General features: G+C 39.5%; 1 protein-coding gene across 1 annotated transcript in view; it reads right to left on the minus strand.

Annotated features, from left to right (window-relative positions):
• Window positions 1-7,892: 7,892 nt before the first annotated feature.
• LOC137659172 (tubulin alpha chain-like) overlaps window positions 7,893-22,500 on the minus strand; it is a 39,128-nt gene continuing 24,520 nt past the window's right edge. Inside the window, exons 11-13 of the mRNA XM_068394231.1 lie at window positions 17,354-17,535; window positions 11,676-11,785; window positions 7,893-8,025 (exon numbers count right to left, since the gene is read on the minus strand). Coding sequence (XP_068250332.1) covers window positions 7,893-8,025; window positions 11,676-11,785; window positions 17,354-17,535 — 425 coding nt within the window. The remainder of the gene's footprint in view (window positions 8,026-11,675; window positions 11,786-17,353; window positions 17,536-22,500) is intronic.

A 22,500-nucleotide genomic window follows, 5' to 3' on the forward strand; every position in this document is an offset into this window, starting at 1 on the left:
GTAAAAGACTCTGGATGATCTCCACCCAGTGTATGAGCGGAGCCTTCCAAAGCCCTTGTGTTGGAAGAAGTTCAACGAAGAAGCAACTTTCCTTGGATCGTGACCTACGGGTGTACTGTCAGGATCCACTCTGCGAGTAAGGTAGGTGAGCTTTGCTCTTAGTTGTCTTAGGGGTAGGTTTGATCCTGAGGTTTTTGCCCCTGACGAGCTGTCCTCCCTTGAAGTCTGAGGTTCTTCGAAGATAGACTTTAAGACACTCTACTGGGCACAGAGAGGTATCTTCCTTCAGTGGGCAGATTCTCCAAGGAACCCACATCATGGTGGGTAGCTCATTCTTGGCAAGAAAAGCAGGATCAGGAAGGAGGATCAGTTCTCCTGTCTAGGAACTGAATATGGCCTTCATTTCTAGGTAAGGCCACTATTTCACTAACTCTAGTCCCTGAGGCTATAACAAACAAAAAAGAATAACTTTGTGTTAGATCCTTTAGAGTACAATTCTCATTGTTTAGATTCGCAGCATGGTGCGAAACATGTCCAAAGATTACGTGATGAGCTTTGGAGGGGTTGCTGGCTTTAGTCTGTTAGATCCTCTAGAGTACAATTCTCTTTGTTTAGATTCGAAGCATGGTGCAAGACTTTGTCCAAAGACCATATGATGGGCTTTGGAGGGGTTGCTGGCTTGAGTCCAGTGCATGCTTTTAGGATCTTATTAAAGATTTCACTAGAGAGGTCCACATCAAAGGTGTACAGAAGTGGTTAGCCAGGGCTGACTAACACGGGGTAATCGTAGTGGGAGCCAGGCCTTGTTCGAGTAGGAATATGAAGAAAACTAGACCAAAATCTATTGATATCTCTGTTGGTTCCTTTGATTTCACAAAGGACACCCATTTCTTCCATTATGATTCCTATTGTCTCCTAGTTGAACTTGACTTATACTCTTCGATGAAATCAACTTTATCCTTAGAGATTCTAAACCTTTGTTCGCCGCTAGGGCGAGAAAATCGTGAGATATAGGTTGTTGGCTCTCAAGGATGAAGTACAAGCAGTCGACTTCTGGACCAGATTGGATAATGCTGGGTCCGGCAGAGGGAACAGCTTCTGTTTCAGGTCTAGAACTAGAGGGAACCAGTTGCTTTTTGGCCGCTTGGGGGCCGCTACTGCTGCTGTCCTTCTGAAGGATCTTAGCTTTTCGAGGACTCTTAGCAGGTGGACGGTTGATGGAAACAGGTAGATGTGGTTCCACTTGTTTCGTTCGAGGGACGTGATGTCCATCGCCTCTGCTTGAGGGTCCATCTAAGGGGCTACATAACAAGGTAGTTTCTTGTTGTCGCTTATTGTGAAGGGGTCAGCCTGCAGTTCAAGGACTTTTTCCGAGGTGAAGGAGAATGGGTCTGCGTCTAGGGACCATTCTGTCTCTACGGGCTTTCGCCTGTATAGAGCATCCGCCGTCACGTTGCAGAACCTTTGTAGGTGAACTACTGATAGGAGCCATCCCTTCTTCCTTATCAGGTGGAAGGTGGCTAATATCACATGTCCTATGTGAGATGATCTTGAGCCTTGTCTATTTAGACATTTTACTATTCCTTCGTTGTTCAGGGCCAATCTGATGTGGATTGTTCTGCGAGGGGATAGTCTCTTCAACGTTAGGTAAACTGTCAGAGCTTCCTAAATGTCGATATGAAAGGTTTTGAACTGGTACAACCAATTCTTTTGCACTTTTCTCTCGTGAGAATGGCCACCTTATCCTTTCGAGGAGGAGTGTACCTCCACTGCTGGTTGGGGTGGTTGCAGGGGAATTGTTCGTGTGAGGCTCTTGGCTGTTGACCACGGCCTTAACAGCGTGCGCAATAGGGTCGGGGTCAGCCTTGGTTGATCTCTTCGAGCTTTTGATGCATATTTTCTCCAGACTCTTGACGCATCTTTTAGACGTGCTTTTAGCACTGGGTCTGTTACTGCCGCAAACTGGAGAGAGTGCGATACTCTTTCCTGTTGGCGTTCTGAAATCCTCTTGTGACAGATTAGTCTCTTGACAGATCCCTTTATCTCTCTTCCGTTCTTGAATAGAATGGAGAGATGGTGTGACTTTAGGTCCCATTGGATTCCTAGCCATTGGAACTTCTGAGCTGGAGGAAGGCGAGACTTCTTGCAGTTGATGTTGAAGCCCAGGTGTTCCAGGGACTGGATCACCTTGTTGGCTGCCTGCAGACAAGTAGTCTTGGATGCTGCCCATACTGGTCAATCGTCTAGATATGCTAGTAATTGAACTCCTTCGAAGTTTATCTGCTAGATGATTGTGTCTGACGGCTTCGTGAACATCCTTGGGGCTGTATTCAGTCCGAAGGACATTGTTATGAAGAATCACTTCTTCTGTAGCATGAATCCTAGGTAGGAGAAGAAAGGGCGGCTCAATAGAAGATGCCAGAGAGCATCTGTTGGGTCTACTGAGGGTGTGTTTGCTCCTTTTGATAGAAGGGTCCTTATGTGTTGCCAAATAAGCATCCGGAACTTGTTGTTCTTGATGAACTTGTTGAGTGGAGACAAGTCTAGAATGACTCTGAGTTTGTCCGAGTCTTTCTTGGGAACACAAAACAGCCTTCCCTGGAATTTGATGGACTTCGCTTTCCTTCTTACTTTCTTGTTCAAGAGTTCTGAGGTATATTCTTCTCACGAGGGGGTGGAGTGTTAGAAGAATTTTGGAAAACGGGGTGGAATTCTGTTCCATTTCCACCCAAGTCCATTCGTTAATAGGCTGTGGGCCCAGGGATCGAAGGTCCCGCGATCCCGGTAGTGATATGTGCCTCCTACCTGGAACCCCTCTTAGGGTGTGGGGTCCTGTGGATTTGTCTTCGTGACCACGTCCTACTCGGCCCCGGGAGGAGTTATCTCCGGGTGAACTTCTCTTAGGGCCATTTCCTTTCTGACTTGAGGTGAAAGGAAGTCGATTGCTTCACAACGTTGGTGTTAAAGATTAGCGACTGAGACACCAGTTGTTTAGGGACCATCTGGAAAGTGGTCTGAGGCTTCATGGTCGTAGTCACGGCAGAAAGTTGTGCAGATCTGCATGGTCTCCTTGCCTTTTTATTTTTAGGCTGATGACCTCCATCTGAGGAAGATTTCCTCTTTGAGCTCATGCCCCACTTTTGGAGAAGGTTCCCGTTCTCCGGGGTTGCTCTGGCTATGATCTCTTGGACCAGTTCCTGTGGGAAAAAGGTCTTTACCCCAGATGTTCGAGGTAATGATATTCCTCGGTTCGTGTCTTATTGTTTCAGGCTCTCATCGCTCTGAGGAAAGCCTATGTCTTTCATAAGGGTACCCATGTGGAACTTGGCCAGGAAAATGATCCTTTCTGGGGCGTTCTGTAGACCTGCACTCATTTCCAAGCAGTTCTGATGAGAAAGGGAGGCCCCTAGTCTCTCTTTCGTCTCCTGTTCCCTCCACAGAAGATGGTCTGACAACTTTGGAAGAGTCTCATTGAATTGTTGGCCTACTATCTCTGGATCCAACTTAGAGACGGAGAAGGTTAGACGGACATCCTTCCACTTCTCCTCGCAGGCAGGTAGTGCTAGAGAAAATGGTTTGCATTCCTCTAGGGTTGGGCAAGGATTGCCCTTGTCGACTGCCTTGACGGCGAAGTCTAGTGCTTTCTCCGAACAGGGGAAAGAGATTGAGGAAGGAGCAAGAAACGTGGGATGTCTCTTGCTCAGTGCTCAGACTTTGGAGTTGGTGTACCTGGCTCCTTTCAAGGTTTTCAGGATGATGGCTTGTGCCTTGTCATGTTCGAGGACAATGACCTCTTTGGGTACCGTTTCCTCATGGGTTGCATGTTCATCCTGCAGTCTCATGTAGCATTCTAGGTAAACTGAAAAGATAGGCCAGAATTCAAGATCTTCAATCAGTTTGGTACTCAACTTCTCTGAGACGAATAGTTTCTCATTCATCATGTGCATATGCTCCGTATACAGGGGTTGATTTCAGAGTGGTGAGAGAAATTCAGCACCTTAAGGAGCTTCTTAGTAGAGCTATTGGTAGGTCCTGGGCGATCCATCCTCTCTTGCAATAGTATCTGTTGCAGTCTGAGTGATTCTCTCATCATCTCTTGTACCTTTTAGAACAACTCCATTATCCGTTGAATCGAAGTGAGGATCTCTTTGTTCATGATGGCCTATGCCGGTGGATATGGAGTTGTGATTGAAGAGGTTGACGGCATAGGTTGGTATGCTGTCCCGGCAAACTGAGGGTCATCAGTTGCCATTGAAACGATCCTTCCTCCGCTTGTGGATGTTCCACGTCTTCTTCAGGGACTACTTGTAGTAGGGCCTTCTCAGTGTCAATGAACACTTCTGACGTCCATTCTTGAAGGATGTCCATGCCTTCTAGTGCCTTGTCTATGTCCAAGCCTATCTTCATTTGTATGAGGGGAGACTGGACCTGTTCCTGGGGCACCACCGCATTAGGTAGAGCCTTGGGGAACAGTAGGTACCTTGGGGTAAGTACGGTCCCTTGAAAATTCCTTTGGAATCTACTTACCCATTAGCGAAGGGTCTCCCTCACTGTATCTCTAGTCTCCATGTTGACTGAGGGAGCTTCTCCAAAGACATTGGCCAGCAGGGTCGAACAGGTGGGGCAACCCTTCGGGTCCCAATACTTGAGGACTCCCGACACGATGCTGCAGGGGGCATGAGTCCTGCACTCCGTGTAGTCACAAGAGTCTTGTCTTTGTGGTTGCAGGCTAAAGCTGCGCCCTTCTACATTGGCTCCTCCTGTAAAGGAAAAGGTGCTCAATGAGTATATAGTTTTTTATATCCATGATATAAAGGCATACAATTTTTATCAACAATAGTAATTACTATTGTTTATGGTAGCTTAGGATAGTAAGCTGGAAAGGAGATAGGAAAGACATTCAATTACTGAGACCTCCGTCAGTAATAACATTTTAGGTTCCTTGTTAGGAAGCATACAGAGTGGAGGAAACTCTAGTACTTAGAGTTAGGGTTAGTAAGTGTTAGTATAACTATATCCACCTGTAATATATTAATATTGAGCGGTGATTTATTAGGGTCCCGATGATCAAAGGATTCATTTTGGTGTTGAGGGATTACTCAACCTCAACATGATATCGTGGTCTCAACAATAGACTGTGATAGGAAACGTAGAATATGTTAGAAATTAAATGTACTACTGTAAATTCTATATACTGTAGTCCAGCCGGTACACTACCGGGGTTTGGTTAGTACCTGGCGGCACTAATTGATAGAGAGAGAAAGTATTAAGGCTGGGGAGTTTCCTATTGTTATGGTTTAGCACAACAACTGGAAGTGTTGGAGGACTGTCATGCCACCTACTGTCTCCTTGCCAGAATGAGAATTCTAATGGAAGGGATAAGAATCCCTCTGATTCTAGCTACCATCCATCCACAAAAGGCCTGCCGCCAGCTGTACAGCCGGCGGCAATAATTGTGGATGGCAGACCAAGGGAGGCCTGAAGACTTCTCAAAAGTATGTTGGGTTTCCCACCGGCAGCCGTCAGGGCCGGCTCAATCTTTCCTCCTGGGACATTCCCTTCTGGTGAAGGAAGGACATAAGGGGGAAGGTGACTGAGGCGGCTGCCCAACCGCTGCTGGTAGGGTCCCAGCCGGCAATGCAGACAACCCAGTATGTCGGGATGACTGACCGAATACCGGAGAAAGAATGTTGTGACGGCTATGCCGACACTAAAGGGCAGAAAGGGGAGGGGGGAAGGGTCTTATAGTTCACTGGGGAAAAAGGTGGCGGCAGGTATGCCGCCTACCTTTGTCAGTGGACTGAGGAAGCATGGCTTCCTTTGCCGATGACGTCATGGGCGGCAGAGGAACAAAGATTCCGCTGTCGGCGACATCGTCGGCTGCAAGACAGGGCACCCTGAATTGACGTCTATCCCCAAAGCCGGAGTACTCGGCGGCAATGGGGAGAGCCGGTGGTTGCCGCCTGTAATGGCGGCGGCTCAGGGAGGGAGGAAGCATTTAGCCTCTTTTTTTCTAAAAGAGAATATAAATCGAACCTTATCCATAAATTCTAGGGGATGCATGTCCCCATCCGAATTAATAAGGAACGATAGGGCGAGGTTAAACATGGGGAATTACTTTACTAACGTATACATATACAAGTTAGGCTAGCCTAACTTCGGTAGGAACCACGGCCATGGTTGTTACCGCCGGGGCCCCAACCGTATACGAAAAGTAAAGTTACGTATTGGGAAGATGAATAATAATCTATTTGTATGCACTATCTTCACTTGTATAATTTGCCTAACTAGCTAATATTATAGCTAAATACCGGGAAAGTCGCCTTACTAGCTAAATAAAATGCAATAATAATGGTGACAGCGGTCGTGAAAATGGCCGCCTCCGGTCCTGGCAATGCTCAACCTAACACTTAAATTATTGGAATTTAACTGTGAGACGGGAGCCAAAATTTATACATAGGAAAGAATTAATACTCAACTTAACAAAGAATGAAGATGCCGGAGATTGCATGATTAATATTCCGATAACTTGCGATAACACCAAGATAACATTGGGAAAACACCCCTTTCTTTTGCCACTCTTCCCCCCTCAAAGAGTTAAATCTATTCGGGGTGAAGAGGATGCCTGAAAACTTTAAATCATTCCTTCATTCGGGGTGAAGATTGCTATGTGTCGTATCTAAAAATACCTCCCCTGATATTATGTGATATCCTTAATTTTTATTATGGATGCTTGCGCCAGGAGTTAGAATCCTGGAGACCTTAGGTTTATTTCTCTGGGAGTATCTCTGTAGCAAATATCCCTTAGAAAGGCTACCTAAAGGAACCTTCCATCAGGACGACATGGCCGAGCCCAAAAAGCGTAATGAGATACTGAATGTCAACAACAGGAAGAAAACAAACCAAAGAAGGTTATGATAAATATATATATATATATATATATATATATATATATATATATATACTGTATATATATATATATATATATATATATATATATATATATATATATATATATATACTGTATATATATATATATATATATATATATATATATATATATATGTATATATATATGTATATATATATATATATATATATATGTATATATATGTATATATATTTATATACCGTATATATATATATATATATATATATATATATATATATATATATATATATATATATATATATATATATATATAGTGTGTGTGTGTAATGAAGAGAGACTGGTGTTGGTGATCTTTGATATCAAAATGACGGGATTAAATAAAATTTATCGAAACTTTTATTAAAGAAAATTCTCATTTTGTACTACTTACGTATAAATAGTCTCATCCCTTCTACTGTGTGCATTTAGTAAACATTCAATGTAATCAAACAAATGTAAAAAAAAAAAAAAAAAGGTAAGATACCACTATTATTTCAGGACATTCATAAAACGTGGTATGCAACTCGTATTGTAGGACTACTGTATTTGGTTCTTTTCCTCGTTAGGCTATATTGTAAATTATATGTTTATGTAGGCAACTTTATTTCCTCAATATTCATAACACACCTTGCTCACTTTAGAATTGTTACAATCTTTATTCTCAGGATTTCACAAATGAATGTTAAACTGTATTGATTAATATATCACCAGAATACCTTCATAGTACAGCTTGACCAAATTGTGAAGTTATCTGAGTACGTTTTTACAAAGAGATGGATCGATACTTTATAATGAATCCAATTTTTATCTGGATTCTTCTCATAAATCCACGTTAGACCGTAGTGTTTGGCTACCAGAAGAGCCTAAAGATGCACATTAATTATGAGTTGTCACTTGTACATGCAAATAGAAGTGCCGGGCCATTCTATAAAATCTAGCATCTGTGTTTCCCGGTCTGTCTTTAGTATTCATCGTCGTCCCCCATTTCCGCATCATCGAAATCATTAGCCACTTCTTCATAATCTTTCTCAAGGGCGGCGATGTTTTCCCGAGCCTCCGTGAATTCACCTTCCTCCATTCCTTCTCCCACAAACCTGTCGAGGTTTTTGGATCATTATCAAAATCTATATGATTTTCATAACAAATTGTATATCTATCAATGCTACAATGCCTTTTTATATACATACATGTACTTTATTCTGCCCATAATGAATTAGGTCAGATAATAATAGTAATAATGATAATAATAATAATAATAATAATAATAATAATAATAATAATAATAATAATTGTTATCATTATTTCGGTAGGAAATCCTATTTTATGCAAAAATGAATGAAGATTATGGCTGCCTTAATGACATTAAATTTATAAGACTTCTATTGATCTAATTTTTTTCTCAACAGCATTACAATTTGCCAGTAATTGTGTTATTCTTATTCTTAGAGAGAATATATATTCATCAGTAAATGAATGAATTCTTTACTTCAAAAGAGTACATTAGAACATAGGTTTATGTACGAAGTCTAGGGGCGCTCCAAGATTTGGTGATCTATCTATCTTCGTAGTTTTTAGGGGTGGAGTCAATCTGCAAGCAAGGCGTTTCAAGCAGCAACGTGCATCTGTTCATCATCAGGCTTGAAAATTAAATGATAAATGAGGGCTTTGTGGCTGTGTTTGTATGAATATGTGTAGGTCTCATTCCGGGCATCGAATCTCATTGGCTGGGAATGCCCCAAGGGCGAAGGTAGCTGTGCCGGGAGGTGTACTCTGGGCTGAGCGATGGGCCAGGTGATCGGGTTATGAGTGAGATTCCTGGTTAGGGGATTCTGTTCTCTAATATGCCGGAATGCTCGTTGGATGAACCTCCTTTCCAGGCAAGCTGCTGTTCCACTCATTGGTGCTGTAGTTGTCTGCGGTGTCTTGATTGGTAGGGTTGATCGTGGTCGGGTGGGGAGGATGAGCAGTGCTCCTCCAGCAGGTAGGAAGGAGAAACATTTCCTGCATGGTGTGGAAGATAGGTTCCTTCTGCTGGATCACTAAGGCCTTAAGAATTCTATCCTCCTGCCATCAGGGGTACTGCTGATGATTTCGGTATTCTTCATATGATCTCGTAAAATGGAACTACAGTATCATGGGTTTGTTGGCAGTGTGCCTTAATGGCACCTTGTATGTAATTGGAGAAGCTATATCGATATGACCACTATGCAGCTCTCTTAAACACCTCTCCTGTCATATACAGTAAGGTGCCACTATGGCCCATTACTAACTAACCCATAATTGTTCCATTATCTCTTTAGTCCAAAGGCAAGGAAAGGCGAGAGTCCATCATGAGGCCAGAGCGAGACCACTCATCTTCCTTTTAGTAGAGAAGGGTGTCAGAAATGACTTGTGAAACTCATGAATGGAAAGTTTTTCCTGTCTTAACTGTACTTCAAGTAGAGAGCAAAAGCATTCGGAAAGGCAAGCTGGAGTAGGTATAAAAGTTTTCCTGTGCTGAGGACTGATCTTCCAAATGAATAGTAATTCATCAGATGGTTGAAGAGGTCAATACCCGCACCAAATAGTTTATATACTGCCTCATGACCTCCATGCTCATTTCTTCAAACGAAAACTTGCATGTCTGTCTGCAAGTAAAGTTTTTTGCTATACTGTTTTTGAGGGGTATATACCTTGACTGACTGGTAAACTTTCCACTTCAGGATTTCTTCATCGAGCAAAATAAAAATATTTTTTTCAGGATACAGACTCCAGAATCTTTTTTTGCATGTAATGCATAACGGGTCGAATGATGATCAACTCTTAGGTATTATTCTTTGGTATGGTGAGCTTATTGAACTTATGAAAGTGGCCTACAGTATTTCCCTATCCCCTCAAAATGCCCACGTGATATCATTGCCAAAAGAGCTGCCACCAAATAAGTTTGTTTTTCTTGGTCAGAATTTCCTTATCTGGAGCAAACAAATCCTCCCCTCCACATGATGATGGATGAATATTGTCCAATATCAATAACTGCACCCACCCTATGGATATTTCAATGGGCTTACATTTTCTCTCTCATTTTTTTGGGTAATCATTGGTTTCCTCTATGTGGAGTGACTGGTATGGGCCCATCATTCTCTGGATAGCTGTGAAATGATACATGATTGGTGGTGTCACATTTTTGGTCCACCCATCGTCATCTTCGAAAGTCAATCCATATAGATTAGGGGAAGCATGGAAGCAAGAGGCTAACCCATGTTGACCCATTTATTCTTGTCTTATTTGCAGTCCAGATGACCTAGAACTTTGGCATCGCCTCAAGCTAAACGTAGTCCCGAGAAGACAACTGCTTTCACTCACTGCATCTTCATCCCTTCCCAATCCATCTGATTCAGAGTAATCCCCACTTGTCAGGTCATTCACTGAGACAGCTGTGTCTTCAACACCTACAAAATCATCTTCAGCTTAGCTGGACTTGGATCATCACTATAAGTCTCACAATCAGTATCAATAGCCTATTTATCATTTAATTTGTCTCTTCTATTTTTTTCTTTTTCATTTGTGTTTTCTTGGCAACTCCTTTGTCCTTTTGTAATTTTTCCCCCTTTAAACGCTTTTGTGTTCCTTTCAAATTCTTTTTTCGTTTAGAAATCTATTTCCACTTGGAACGCTGTTTTCAATGGCATTCTCGTGTTTCTCCTATCTTTCCCTCATCAGATACATATTCCTTTTGTGCAATTCACCTTCATCATCACTTTCGGCCTCCAAAAGAAGGCTTAGTTATCTTGGGAGTCAGTTTGGCTCCTTTATCCATTTTCAGCATATGCACTGACTCATTCTTTTTAGACATATCTTCTTCTACACCCAGACTTGTGTATGGTTTCACTTGCATGTTGCCCCCAGTATCACCAACATCAAGACATCTTGCACCCCTTTTGTTATCATCAACATCAAGGCGTCTTGCACCCCTTTTGTCCTTCAGTACGATACCTCAAAAACCCTTTAGACTTTTGCTTTTATGCTTAATCACTAGAAAAACTATTTAAGAATAATACCAAATTCTTTTACCAAAAAGGATAAAAAATGGTGGAAAAATTAACAAGATAATATAGCAAACACTGGGACACAAATTCAGAACTGCAGTCACAGCCAATGTTTGTAAGAGACTGAGGACTTTCCTCCCAGACATTAATCACTAATCATTCTGCTGACTTGTGGTCATGTTTAAAAACGTAAACACTAGATTCTGGATAATAGGTATATTATGTATGAAAAAAAGTTTTTTATAGTGACCGCATTCTTTCTTTCCTTCATTATTAAGAAAAATATTTGAATAGTGATTGCATGAGTAAAAGCTAGAGGAGCACTCAGTAGAGCGCAGACCTCTGCTGCGGCAGCTTATTTCTCTCCTTTTGCTTGACCTTGACCTTTGACCATGTGGATTTTCATACACTCAAATATGAACCAAGTTTGAAGCCTCTGTAACAACGATGTCCAAACATATGGCTGATTACGTGTATTGGACATTTTTCTTGACCGGGACCTTGACTTTTAACTTTGATCTTCCAAAATTTAACTATTTCCAGCTTTTTACATAACAGCTAATCCCAACAAGTTTCATTACTCTACAATTGAAATTATGGCCAGGAAGCTGTTCACAAACAAACACACATACACACAAACAAACAAACACACAAGGGGTAAAACATAACCACCTTCCAACTTTGTTGGCGGAGGTAATAATAGAGATGAATGGACTTACCAGTGAACGAAAGCTCTCTTAGCAAACATCAAGTCAAATTTGTGGTCCAACCTCACCCAAGCTTCACCAATAGCTGTGGTGTTAGATAGCATGCACAGGGCACGTTCGACCTGCGCAAATAGAAAAATATTGCCGTGGTAGAAAAATACACATAAAATGCTGACATAGATAAACAGAAACACATACACACAGACCCCATTACTCATATACACATGCACACACAGAAATATATATATATATATATATATATATATATATATATATATATATATATATATATATATATATATATATATATATATATATATATATCATCATCATCATCATCATCATCTCATCCTCCTACGCCTATTGATGCAAATGGGCTTGGTTAGATTTCGTCAGTCATCTCCATTTTAAGCTTTTAAATCAATACTTCACTATTCATCATCTCCTACTTCACGCTTCATAGTTCTCAGCCATGTAGGCCTGGTCTTCCAACTGTTCTAGTGCCTAGTGGAGACCAGTTGAAAATTTGGGTAACTAATCTCTCTTGGGGAGTGCGAAGAGCATGCCCAAACCATCTCCATCTGCCCCTCAACATGATCTCATCCACATATGGCATGCGAGTAATATCTCTTAGAGTTGCACTTGTGATCCTGTCCTGCTATTTGATTACCAATATTCTTCTGAGGGCTTTGTTTTCAAATCTGCAAAATCTGTTGGATATTTTTTAATTGTAATACTACAACTCCTGCTCATACCTTAATACCAATCTCATTAAACTGATATATAGCTATAGCTTGATATTTAGATATTTAATTTCAGGAGATTTGATTTCCCAATTTTACATAACCTAGCTTTTTTTCGCTCTTTCATTCAACTCCAATTTTAAAAATCCTGTATTAGAGATCATAGTTCCTAAATCTTTAAATGATTCTACCTCCTTAACCCTTTCTCCTTCCAATGATATTTCATCTTTCAATGCATATTCCGTTCTCATCATCTCTGTCTTTCTTCTATATATCTTGAGCCCAGCCTCATGTGATATTTCATGCATTCTGGTAAGCCAGCTTTGCAAGACCTGTGGTGTTCTGCTAATAAGGACAGTGTCATCAGCATACTCTAGGTCAGCTAATATTCTGTTAACAATTCAGTCCAATTCTTCTCTACCATCCCCAACTGTTTTATGCATTACAACATCCATGAGGAGGATAAACAACATAGGTGACAGTACATTCCCTAGGAGTACTCCGCTGTTCACTGGGAACTCATTTGATAGGACTCCACTAACATTAACTTCGCACTTGCTATGCTCATGAGCAGACATGATCAAATGTACATTTTTAAGAGGAACTCCATAATATCGCAGGACTCTCCATAAAATTGGCCGGTGCATACTATCAAAGGCTTTTTCATAGTCCACAAATGCCATCAAAATTGGATTTCTATATTCTACACATTGCTGCACCTCATGTCTTAAAATGAAAATTTGGTCAGTACAAATTCCACCTTTTTGAAATCCTGTTTGTACATCTCTCATCATCAATATTTCTCTCTAGTCTCTTTAGAATGAGCATACTATATATTTTCATTACAACTGACGTAAGTGTGATGTCTCTGTAATTATTCAAATCAGTCAGATCTTTCTTTTGCCATTTTCACCAACTCTCCTAGCTCCCATTCATCAGGTTTTGCCTCTTCACGCCACATTCTATAGACTAATCTTTTAAGTATTATGGGATTTACTCCATTTTCTACTTGTGTCATCTTGGCAGTTATTCCATTGTATCCAGGGGCTTTCTATTTCCTGAGTTTTTTAATGATGGCTTCTACTTCAAACATACTGAATTCCTTCATGAGCTCATCAAGGTCTTCTTTAGCTTCAGGTATATCAATCAAATTACAGTATTCCCTTCATATCTCTTATTCATGACCTCACTAAAATGTTCTATCCAACGTTGCCTTTCTTCATCTTCTGTTGTTATAACACATCCATCTATTTTTTTGATGGGTATATGTTTCTTCTTCTTTGCCCCAGTAGAGATTTCATTAATAATTCTGTGAACAATTCTTACACCATAGCCACTTCCTGAATTCATAGCTTTTTCAGCCTCATCTGCTTTACTGTCTAAATATTTTCTTTATAGTATCCCAAGTATTATTTGATATTCATGGTTTTTTTCCTTGTCTGCATTTCCTTAAACTTCACTATCAACTGACTGATATATGTTCTTAATATCACACCATTCTTCATTAATTGTCTGTTCTTCGTCTCTTAAAGTGTCTCAGACTAAAAATCGATTCTTGCATTTAATTGCAAAAGTTTCTCTGTGCTCATCTTGTAGAAGCTTAGTTGCATCAAACCTAGGTATGCTATATACATTTTTGTTGGGTGCTTTCAGTTTTAATTTTAGTGTGGCAATGAGGAGCTAGTGATCACTACCAATATCTGCACCCCTGTAGCTTCTTACATATCTCAGAGTCCTCCTTCTCTCTTCATTAATGGAAATGTGATCTATCTGCTTTTTGTAAAGGCCACATGGTGAAGTCCATGTATATTTGTGGATGTCCTTGTGCTGGAAAAAGAGTACCTCCAATAACTAGCTTATATGATGAACAAAAACTTATAAAGTGTCTCCCATTTTTATCTGCAACTTCGCCAAGACCCTCAACACCCATCATCTTCTCTATATCTTGATTATTCCTTCCAACTTTAGCATTGAAGTCACCAATCCCAATTTTCATATCTTTATCGGATCTCACCTATTACACTCTGCAGTTCTTCATAGTATTCATCTTTCCTTTCTTCAGAGGAATCATTTGTTGGTGCATGGCAAACTATAATACTCATATTCTACTGCTTTGATTTAAACTTTACAAGTAACACTCTACTATTTACAGCTCTCCATTCCGGTAATGTCTTTCCTGCTCTTGGTGTCATTATTATTCCTACCCCTTCTCTTCCAACTCCATCTGTTCTTCCTGAATAGCTATAGCCTATATATTGCCTTGGTCTAAGATTTCTGTACCAATCCCTTTACAACGAGTTTCAGTTAGGGCGAAGATATCCAAACTATATTTCATAAATTCATTCTTCACTTGCTCTAACTTCCCAATCTGATTTATGGTTTTAACATTTCCAATTACCAATTTTAAATTTTTCTTCAGCATTTATAAACCGGGAGATTCTTAGCACTCCGCTACGCCTGGGGCTGGGGACCATTCTGTCATTTTTGCTTTCCGTAGACTGACTAAATCCATAGAGGATTCATTGGCTAAGTTCATCAAAGGATAGCCTGTTCCTTGTGATGTGCAGTGCCTATCTAACTAAGGCAAATGACCCCTGGTAGTCTATACTAATTCCAGTGAGATCATACGTCAGGTATCGAGAGTAGAAGCCGAGAAGACATCTTGTCTATTGCCTTAAACCCAGTTCATCACCCTGCTGCCAGTGACTTCCTCGAGATTTAGGGACCATGGCGGAATTATTTATTGTTCCGGCTACGAATTTCTGGGATATCATTTAAAGGTTTAAAGGCCTATCATAAATGGCCGAGTCAAGGGACAGTGACATTGTCCTAACATGCCCTAGAGACTGACCACATATACGGTATATATATATATATATATATATATATATATATATATACATATATATATATATATATATGTATATATATATATATATATATATATATATATATATATATATATCAGCACTATAGCTCCCTCTCCACCCAAGCTAGGACCATGGAGGGCCAGGCAATGGCTTCTGATGACTCGGCTGACAGACCTATAGGCTCTCCCAAACCCCTCATCTTTAGCTCACAAGGATGCTGAGGTTGCAGCGACCAAAGGAACTAACTAGCTTGATCGGGATTCAAACCCCAGTCTGGCGCTCACCAGACAAGGACGTTACCAACAGGCCACCACAACCCTCATCTGTATTTTGTTCACAATTATCAAGTACTTGCCATAGTGCTGAAGAAGACAGAAAATTTACCAACTGAGACTTTTGAATGATTTTATATTAAATCCAATTCCTCAAAAATATTGTCTGATCTAATTATCTAATGCTGGCAAATGATACTCGTTTTCTTTTATTGCAACTTCTGTAAAACTTGCTCTCAGGCAAATGCCATAAGAAATAATGAGCGATTCCTAAACATTACAAGCAAACTCCTTAAAGACTTGATTTTACGGTGTTTGTACTCCTTATCTATGCTTTAGGACTTTGGTTATTCCATAGCTCATGAATTTCAACCAAATATGCAAAGCATATATGCTTTTTAATCATGTACCACCTGAAGAACTGTAATTTGTAAAGAAAACAAATCCCAATTTATTGTTAGTCTAGCAGTCAATATTCCTGATTTTTATCACACAAAATGTAAGAATTTTTAAAGCATGTGGCAAGTTGGGTGTATACATGGGGCTGAGACCAGAACATCTTATGTCTTATGGCTTTTTGATATTTTTTTCAAGGGAAATGTCAGAGAGAGAACGGGTGACATGTGAATAAGATATGAACTGAGATCATAGGTCAAGAATGTGAATGTGGAAGGGCTGATGTTTGCAAACAATACAGTACTAATTGAGAATAGTGGGTAAAAATGAAAACCTAATGAAAACTATGCAAATTCTCTTAGTAATAGGAAAATGATTAGAGTAAATGCAAACAAGAATAATTATACTAGATCATATAGCGGCCTGGAAGAGCGGTGTGTCAACATGAAAGGTGAAAAAATGGAAGCAGTAGATTTTTAAATATTTCTAATTACAGTTTGATGAAAAGAGAGGACGGACACAAAGGGGTGAAGGAAGGTAGAGAACTGTAAACAAATGATTAGTGAGAAACTATGAATGTCTGTGAAAGCTCAGGTTGAAAACAAGATGGGATTGCTGCATTAACTCTCCTTTATGCTTGATAAATTTTGACTCACAAAAAATAAAAGTTATACATGCTTGATTATGTGGTTATAGAACTGAAAGAGTGATTAATATGGGTATACATAGGAGTTCACCATACTGCTTTACGGTCACGTGGAAGCCAGGCATATAACTTAAAAAAAGAAAAAATGTGGAAAAGGAGAGGGAAAACAAGAAGGGGCTAAAAGAGGAGACGATTGGTCATGGAGAAAAGGTTGGAGCTCAACATCCGTTAAGTGAAAGGAAGAAGAATTTACCACCTAGAGGTATGCTTTTTGTTTATAAAGCACCAATTTCACCTGCTGAAGTATGAATATGGCTCTATTTCAGCTTAATTCAGTAATATTATATATAAATAATGTAAGTTATGATTAGATTATGTTCCTTTAAAAAGACAGTCATACAGACTCACAGTTTTGCACCAAAACTTAATCTTGTCATTCCTTCCTTCATTAAATTATCTTTAAGAACAATAACAGACTCTGTGTTGTTTACTTATGCTAAGTGCATCAAAGAAATTAATTACCTTGAATATCTATTAATCACACTTAGGCTGCTACTCAGCACAAAAGAAATAAAGCATCTTTGTAAATCCCTAACATATTTTTACACCACATAGACTGTATTTTTAAACTACTGTGCTTTACAATAAATTAAACACAATCAAGATCCAACAAACATGCAAAAATATTCACTGAATACTTTCTCCTCGTTTTGACCACAATTCTTATTAAGCATTAGATGCAGTTGACAATCAGTTGCCAAACCTTTGCCAGGTCTCCTCCAGGGACAACAGTGGGAGGTTGATAGTTGATGCCGACCTTGAATCCTGTGGGGCACCATTCCACGAACTGGATGCTTCGTTTGGACTTGATGGCTGCAACGGCTGAATTCACATCTTTCGGCACCACGTCGCCCCGATATAACAGACAACAGGCCATGTACTTGCCTACAGACAAACATTAATTTGAACTGTCATAAATTTTGTATTACACACACACACACACACACACACACACACACACATATATATATATATATATATATATATATATATATATATATATATATATATATATATATATATATATGTGTGTGTGTGTGTGTGTGTATAGATAGAATTTTCACATTTAAACGTGTTTTCCATATTCGAATAAGCCATATATTCTAATGCAATAATGTCTAGATTCTCTCTTATACCTCGGGATCAGAGACCCAAGGGGGAACTACTCAAAGACAATAGATTTTGGCCGGCCGGGGAATCGAACCCTCGTCCAGGAAGCTTGTATGATAGTGACATAGCACTTAGCAATGAAGTGCTATGTCAGTGTCATACAAGCTTTTATATATTATATATATACATATATATATGTACATATATATATTTATGAATATATATATATATATATATATATATATATATATATATATATATATTCATGCATATGTATATAGTATATACAAACATCATCATCATCAGCAGCCGTTAATAGTCCACTGTAGAACAAAGGCCTCTGACATGTCCTTCTACTTGTGTCTGTGTATGGTCTCTCTATGACAGGTCACACCCGCAGACTTTCTTAGTTCGTCAATCCATTGTCTTCTGTTCCTTCCCCTGCTTCTTTTGCAATCTCTAGAGACCCATTCTGTCATTCTTGATGTCCATCTTTTATTTGTCATTCTCATTATATGCCCGGGCAATGTCCATTTCTTTTTTTTACATGTTATTAGAATATCATCTATTTTAGTTAACTCTCGTATCCAAGTTGCTCTTTTTCTGTCTCTTAGTCTTTCCTATCATAAATCTTTCCATAGCTCTCTGAGTTTCAACTAGCTTACGATCTAAGGATTTAGTAAGGCGTCAAGTTTCTGATGCATAAGTTAAAACTGGTAGGACCATATTAAATATATTTCCTTTTAGTGAAATCAGCATTTTACATTTCATAATCTTATTTTGTTTTTCAATAGCTCCCCAACCCATGCTCATCCTTCTTTCAATTTAAATCTCGTGTCCTTGGGTAAATTCTTACTCTCTGTCCTAAGTACGTATAATCATTAACAATCTCTAATGCTTCGGCCATTACTCGAATTTGTTGTCTCATCATTTTCATTGAATATTATCTTAGTTTTACTCTTATTCATTTTCAATCCTACATTTCAGTTTTCTTTATTCAAATCATCTATTGTCTTTTGCAATTCCTCCCATGATTCACTAAAAACAACTACTGTATATCATCTGTAAATCTTGGGTTGTTAAAGTATTCCCATTAATATTGATTCCTACATTTTCCCAATCTAAATTTTTAAAAACTTCTAGGCATGGTGGGAATAATTTAGTTGAGACGGGGTCTCCCTGTGTAACTCCTTTCAGATTCGTAATATGCTCACTATATGTTGTTTAGGATTGCTGTACTTCCTGTATAGATATTTTTAGGTGTTCTAACATGGAATTCCTATATTTCTTGTCTTTGAAGGGCTTTCATTACTGCTGATGTTTTGACAGAATCAAAATCTTTCTCAGTCTATAAATGTCATAGATATGATCAGTTACTGAAACCAACTTCTAAATCCTGCTTGCTCTCTTCGTTGATTAAACTCTAGCTGTCTTTCTATTTGGCCTAATATGATCTTTGTAAAAATTTCTTTATTACGGAGAATGAACTTATTAGGCGGTAATTTTTCAGGTCATCTGTGTTCCTTTTTGGGAATTTGTATGATAAAATTTTTTCAAGCCGCAGGTATAGAGCATTCTTGCAGACATTATGTGTAAAGTTTGCCCAGTGTTATTACTATGAAATCTCTCCCATCTATTATTAAATCAGTTGTTAGGCTATTCTCATGCTGGTTTGCCTCTTTTCGTGCCTTCTTTACTTCTACTGTTACGTTTGATACCTGCTCAGGTGTTTCATTATTTCCATTGGCAAAGGTATTTCTTATATTGCTCTTGTATAGCATTATATAAAAATCCTCTGCAATTTTTATCATACCATCTCTAGTCTCATTGTTGATATTCCCATTTTCATCTTTTAAAGCAAACATCTGTTAGTATCATGTTTCAAGTCTTCATTAATTTGTTACTTCTTCCCTTCTTTAGTGTTTCCTTAATTTTGATCCGATTTAGTTTACGAATATCTGGGTTTTTTATTTTGTTTATTTTGGATAGTACTGCTAATTCTATTCCATCTCTCTTGGATTTTACCCCCATTTCCAATCTTTTCTTTATTAGGGTTTTGATCTTTATTGATAGATTTCCTTGATCTTGTTGCGGAACTTTCCCACCTATCTCTTTTGCTGATTCAAATATAAATTTTGGTAAATTACTGTTCATTTCTTCTTTACATGCTTCCATTTCATTATATAGCCAGGAGTACCTATTTTGTATTGCTAAACTAACCTATTTCTTGATATTAGTTTATTCTTTTCTTTCTTTAAATCTAAACAAATTTAGCTTCCCACCATTCTATGGTCGCTTGACTTTTAACTTGTTTAACACTTTTACGTCTTTAACTAAGTTATCTTTTTCACTGAGAATATTTTTTTTTTCATTCCTCCGTTGGGGCTTCTCCATGTTCATTTTATATGTTCCTATCTATTAAAAACATTTGTTCATGTCTCCTCTGTCTTACCACGTGCCTACTCCAAATTTACCTACTGCTGTTTTCCCTTTCTTCTTTTGACCTACTTTAGCATTGAAATATCCCAAAACAAATGTAAATTGAGTCTTATGTTTTTTCATAATTATGTTCAGATCCTCATAAAACAAATTGTATTTCTTCCTTTGTATGGAATGTTGTTTGTGCATACGTTTAGTTGACCTTCAGATTATACATACATATACCAAAGGCACTTCCTCCAATTTTGGGGGGTAGCCGACAACAACAAGAAACAAAACAAAAAAGGGGACTTCTACTCTCTACGTTCCTCCAGCCTAACCAGGAACTCAGCCGAGTTCAGCAGGTACTGCTAGGGTGCCACAGTCCAACCTCCCACATTTCCACCACAGATGAAGCTTCATACTGCCGAGTCCCCTACTGCTGCTACCTCCGCGGTCATCTAAGGCACCGGAGGAAGCAGCAGGGCCTACCGGAACTGCGTCACAATCGCTCGCCATTCATTCCTATTTCTAGCACGCTCTCTTGCCTCTCTCACATCTATCCTCCTATCACCTAGAGCTTTCTTCACACCATCCATCCACCCAAACCTTGGCCTTCCTCTTGTACTTCTCCCATCAACTCTTGCATTCATCACCTTCTTTAGCAGACAGCCATTTTCCATTCTCTCAACATGGCCAAACCACCTCAACACATTCATATCCACTCTAGCCGCTAACTCATTTCTTACACCCGTTCTCACCCTCACCACTTCGTTCCTAACCCTATCTACTCGAGATACACCAGCCATACTCCTCAGACACTTCATCTCAAACACATTCAATTTCTGTCTCTCCGTCACTTTCATTCCCCACAACTCCGATCCATACATCACAGTTGGTACAATCACTTTCTCATATAGAACTCTCTTTACATTCATGCCCAACCCTCTATTTTTTACTACTCCCTTAACTGCCCCCAACACTTTGCAACCTTCATTCACTCTCTGACGTACATCTGCTTCCACTCCACCATTTGCTGCAACAACAGACCCCAAGTACTTAAACTGATCCACCTCCTCAAGTAACTCTCCATTCAACATGACATTCAACCTTGCACCACCTTCCCTTCTCGTACATCTCATAACCTTACTCTTATCCACATTAACTCTCAACTTCCTTCTCTCACACACCCTTCCAAATTCTGTCACTAGTCGGTCAAGCTTCTCTTCTGTGTCTGCTACCAGTACAGTATCATCCGCAAACAACAACTGATTTACCTCCCATTCATGATCATTCTCGCCTACCAGTTTTAATCCTCGTCCAAGCACTCGAGCATTCACCTCTCTCACCACTCCATCAACATACAAGTTAAACAACCACGGCGACATCACACATCCCTGTCTCAGCCCCACTCTCACCGGAAACCAATCGCTCACTTCATTTCCTATTCTAACACATGCTTTACTACCTTTGTAGAAACTTTTCACTGCTTGCAACAACCTTCCACCAACTCCATATAACCTCATCACATTCCACATTGCTTCCCTATCAACTCTATCATATGCTTTCTCCAGATCCATAAACGCAACATACACCTCCTTACCTTTTGCTAAATATTTCTCGCATATCTGCCTAACTGTAAAAATCTGATTCATACAACCCCTACCTCTTCTAAAACCACCCTGTACTTCCAAGATTGCATTCTCTGTTTTATCCTTAATCCTATTAATCAGTACTCTACCATACACTTTTCCAACTACACTCAACAAACTAATACCTCTTGAATTACAACACTCATGCACATCTCCCTTACCCTTATATAGTGGTACAATACATGCACAGACCCAATCTACTGGTACCATTGACAACACAAAACACACATTAAACAATCTCACCAACCATTCAAGTACAGTCACACCCCCTTCCTTCAACATCTCAGCTTTCACACCATCCATACCAGATGCTTTTCCTACTCTCGTTTCATCTAGTGCTCTCCTCACTTCCTCTATTGTAATCTCTCTCTCATTCTCATCTCCCATCACTGGCACCTCAACACCTGGAACAGCAATTATATCTGCCTCCCTATCATCCTCAACATTCAGCAAACTTTCAAAATATTCCGCCCACCTTTTCCTTGCCTCCTCTCCTTTTAACAACCTTCCATTTCCATCTTTCACTGTCTCTTCAATTCTTGCGCCGGCCTTCCTTACTCTCTTCACTTCTTTCCAAAACTTCTTCTTATTCTCCTCATATGACTGACCCAGTCCCTGACCCCACCTCAGGTCAGCTGCCCTCTTTGCCTCACGTACCTTGCGCTTTACT

This window comes from Palaemon carinicauda, chromosome 19 (genome assembly GCF_036898095.1).
Source record: "Palaemon carinicauda isolate YSFRI2023 chromosome 19, ASM3689809v2, whole genome shotgun sequence".
Taxonomy (NCBI): Eukaryota; Metazoa; Arthropoda; class Malacostraca; order Decapoda; family Palaemonidae; genus Palaemon; species Palaemon carinicauda.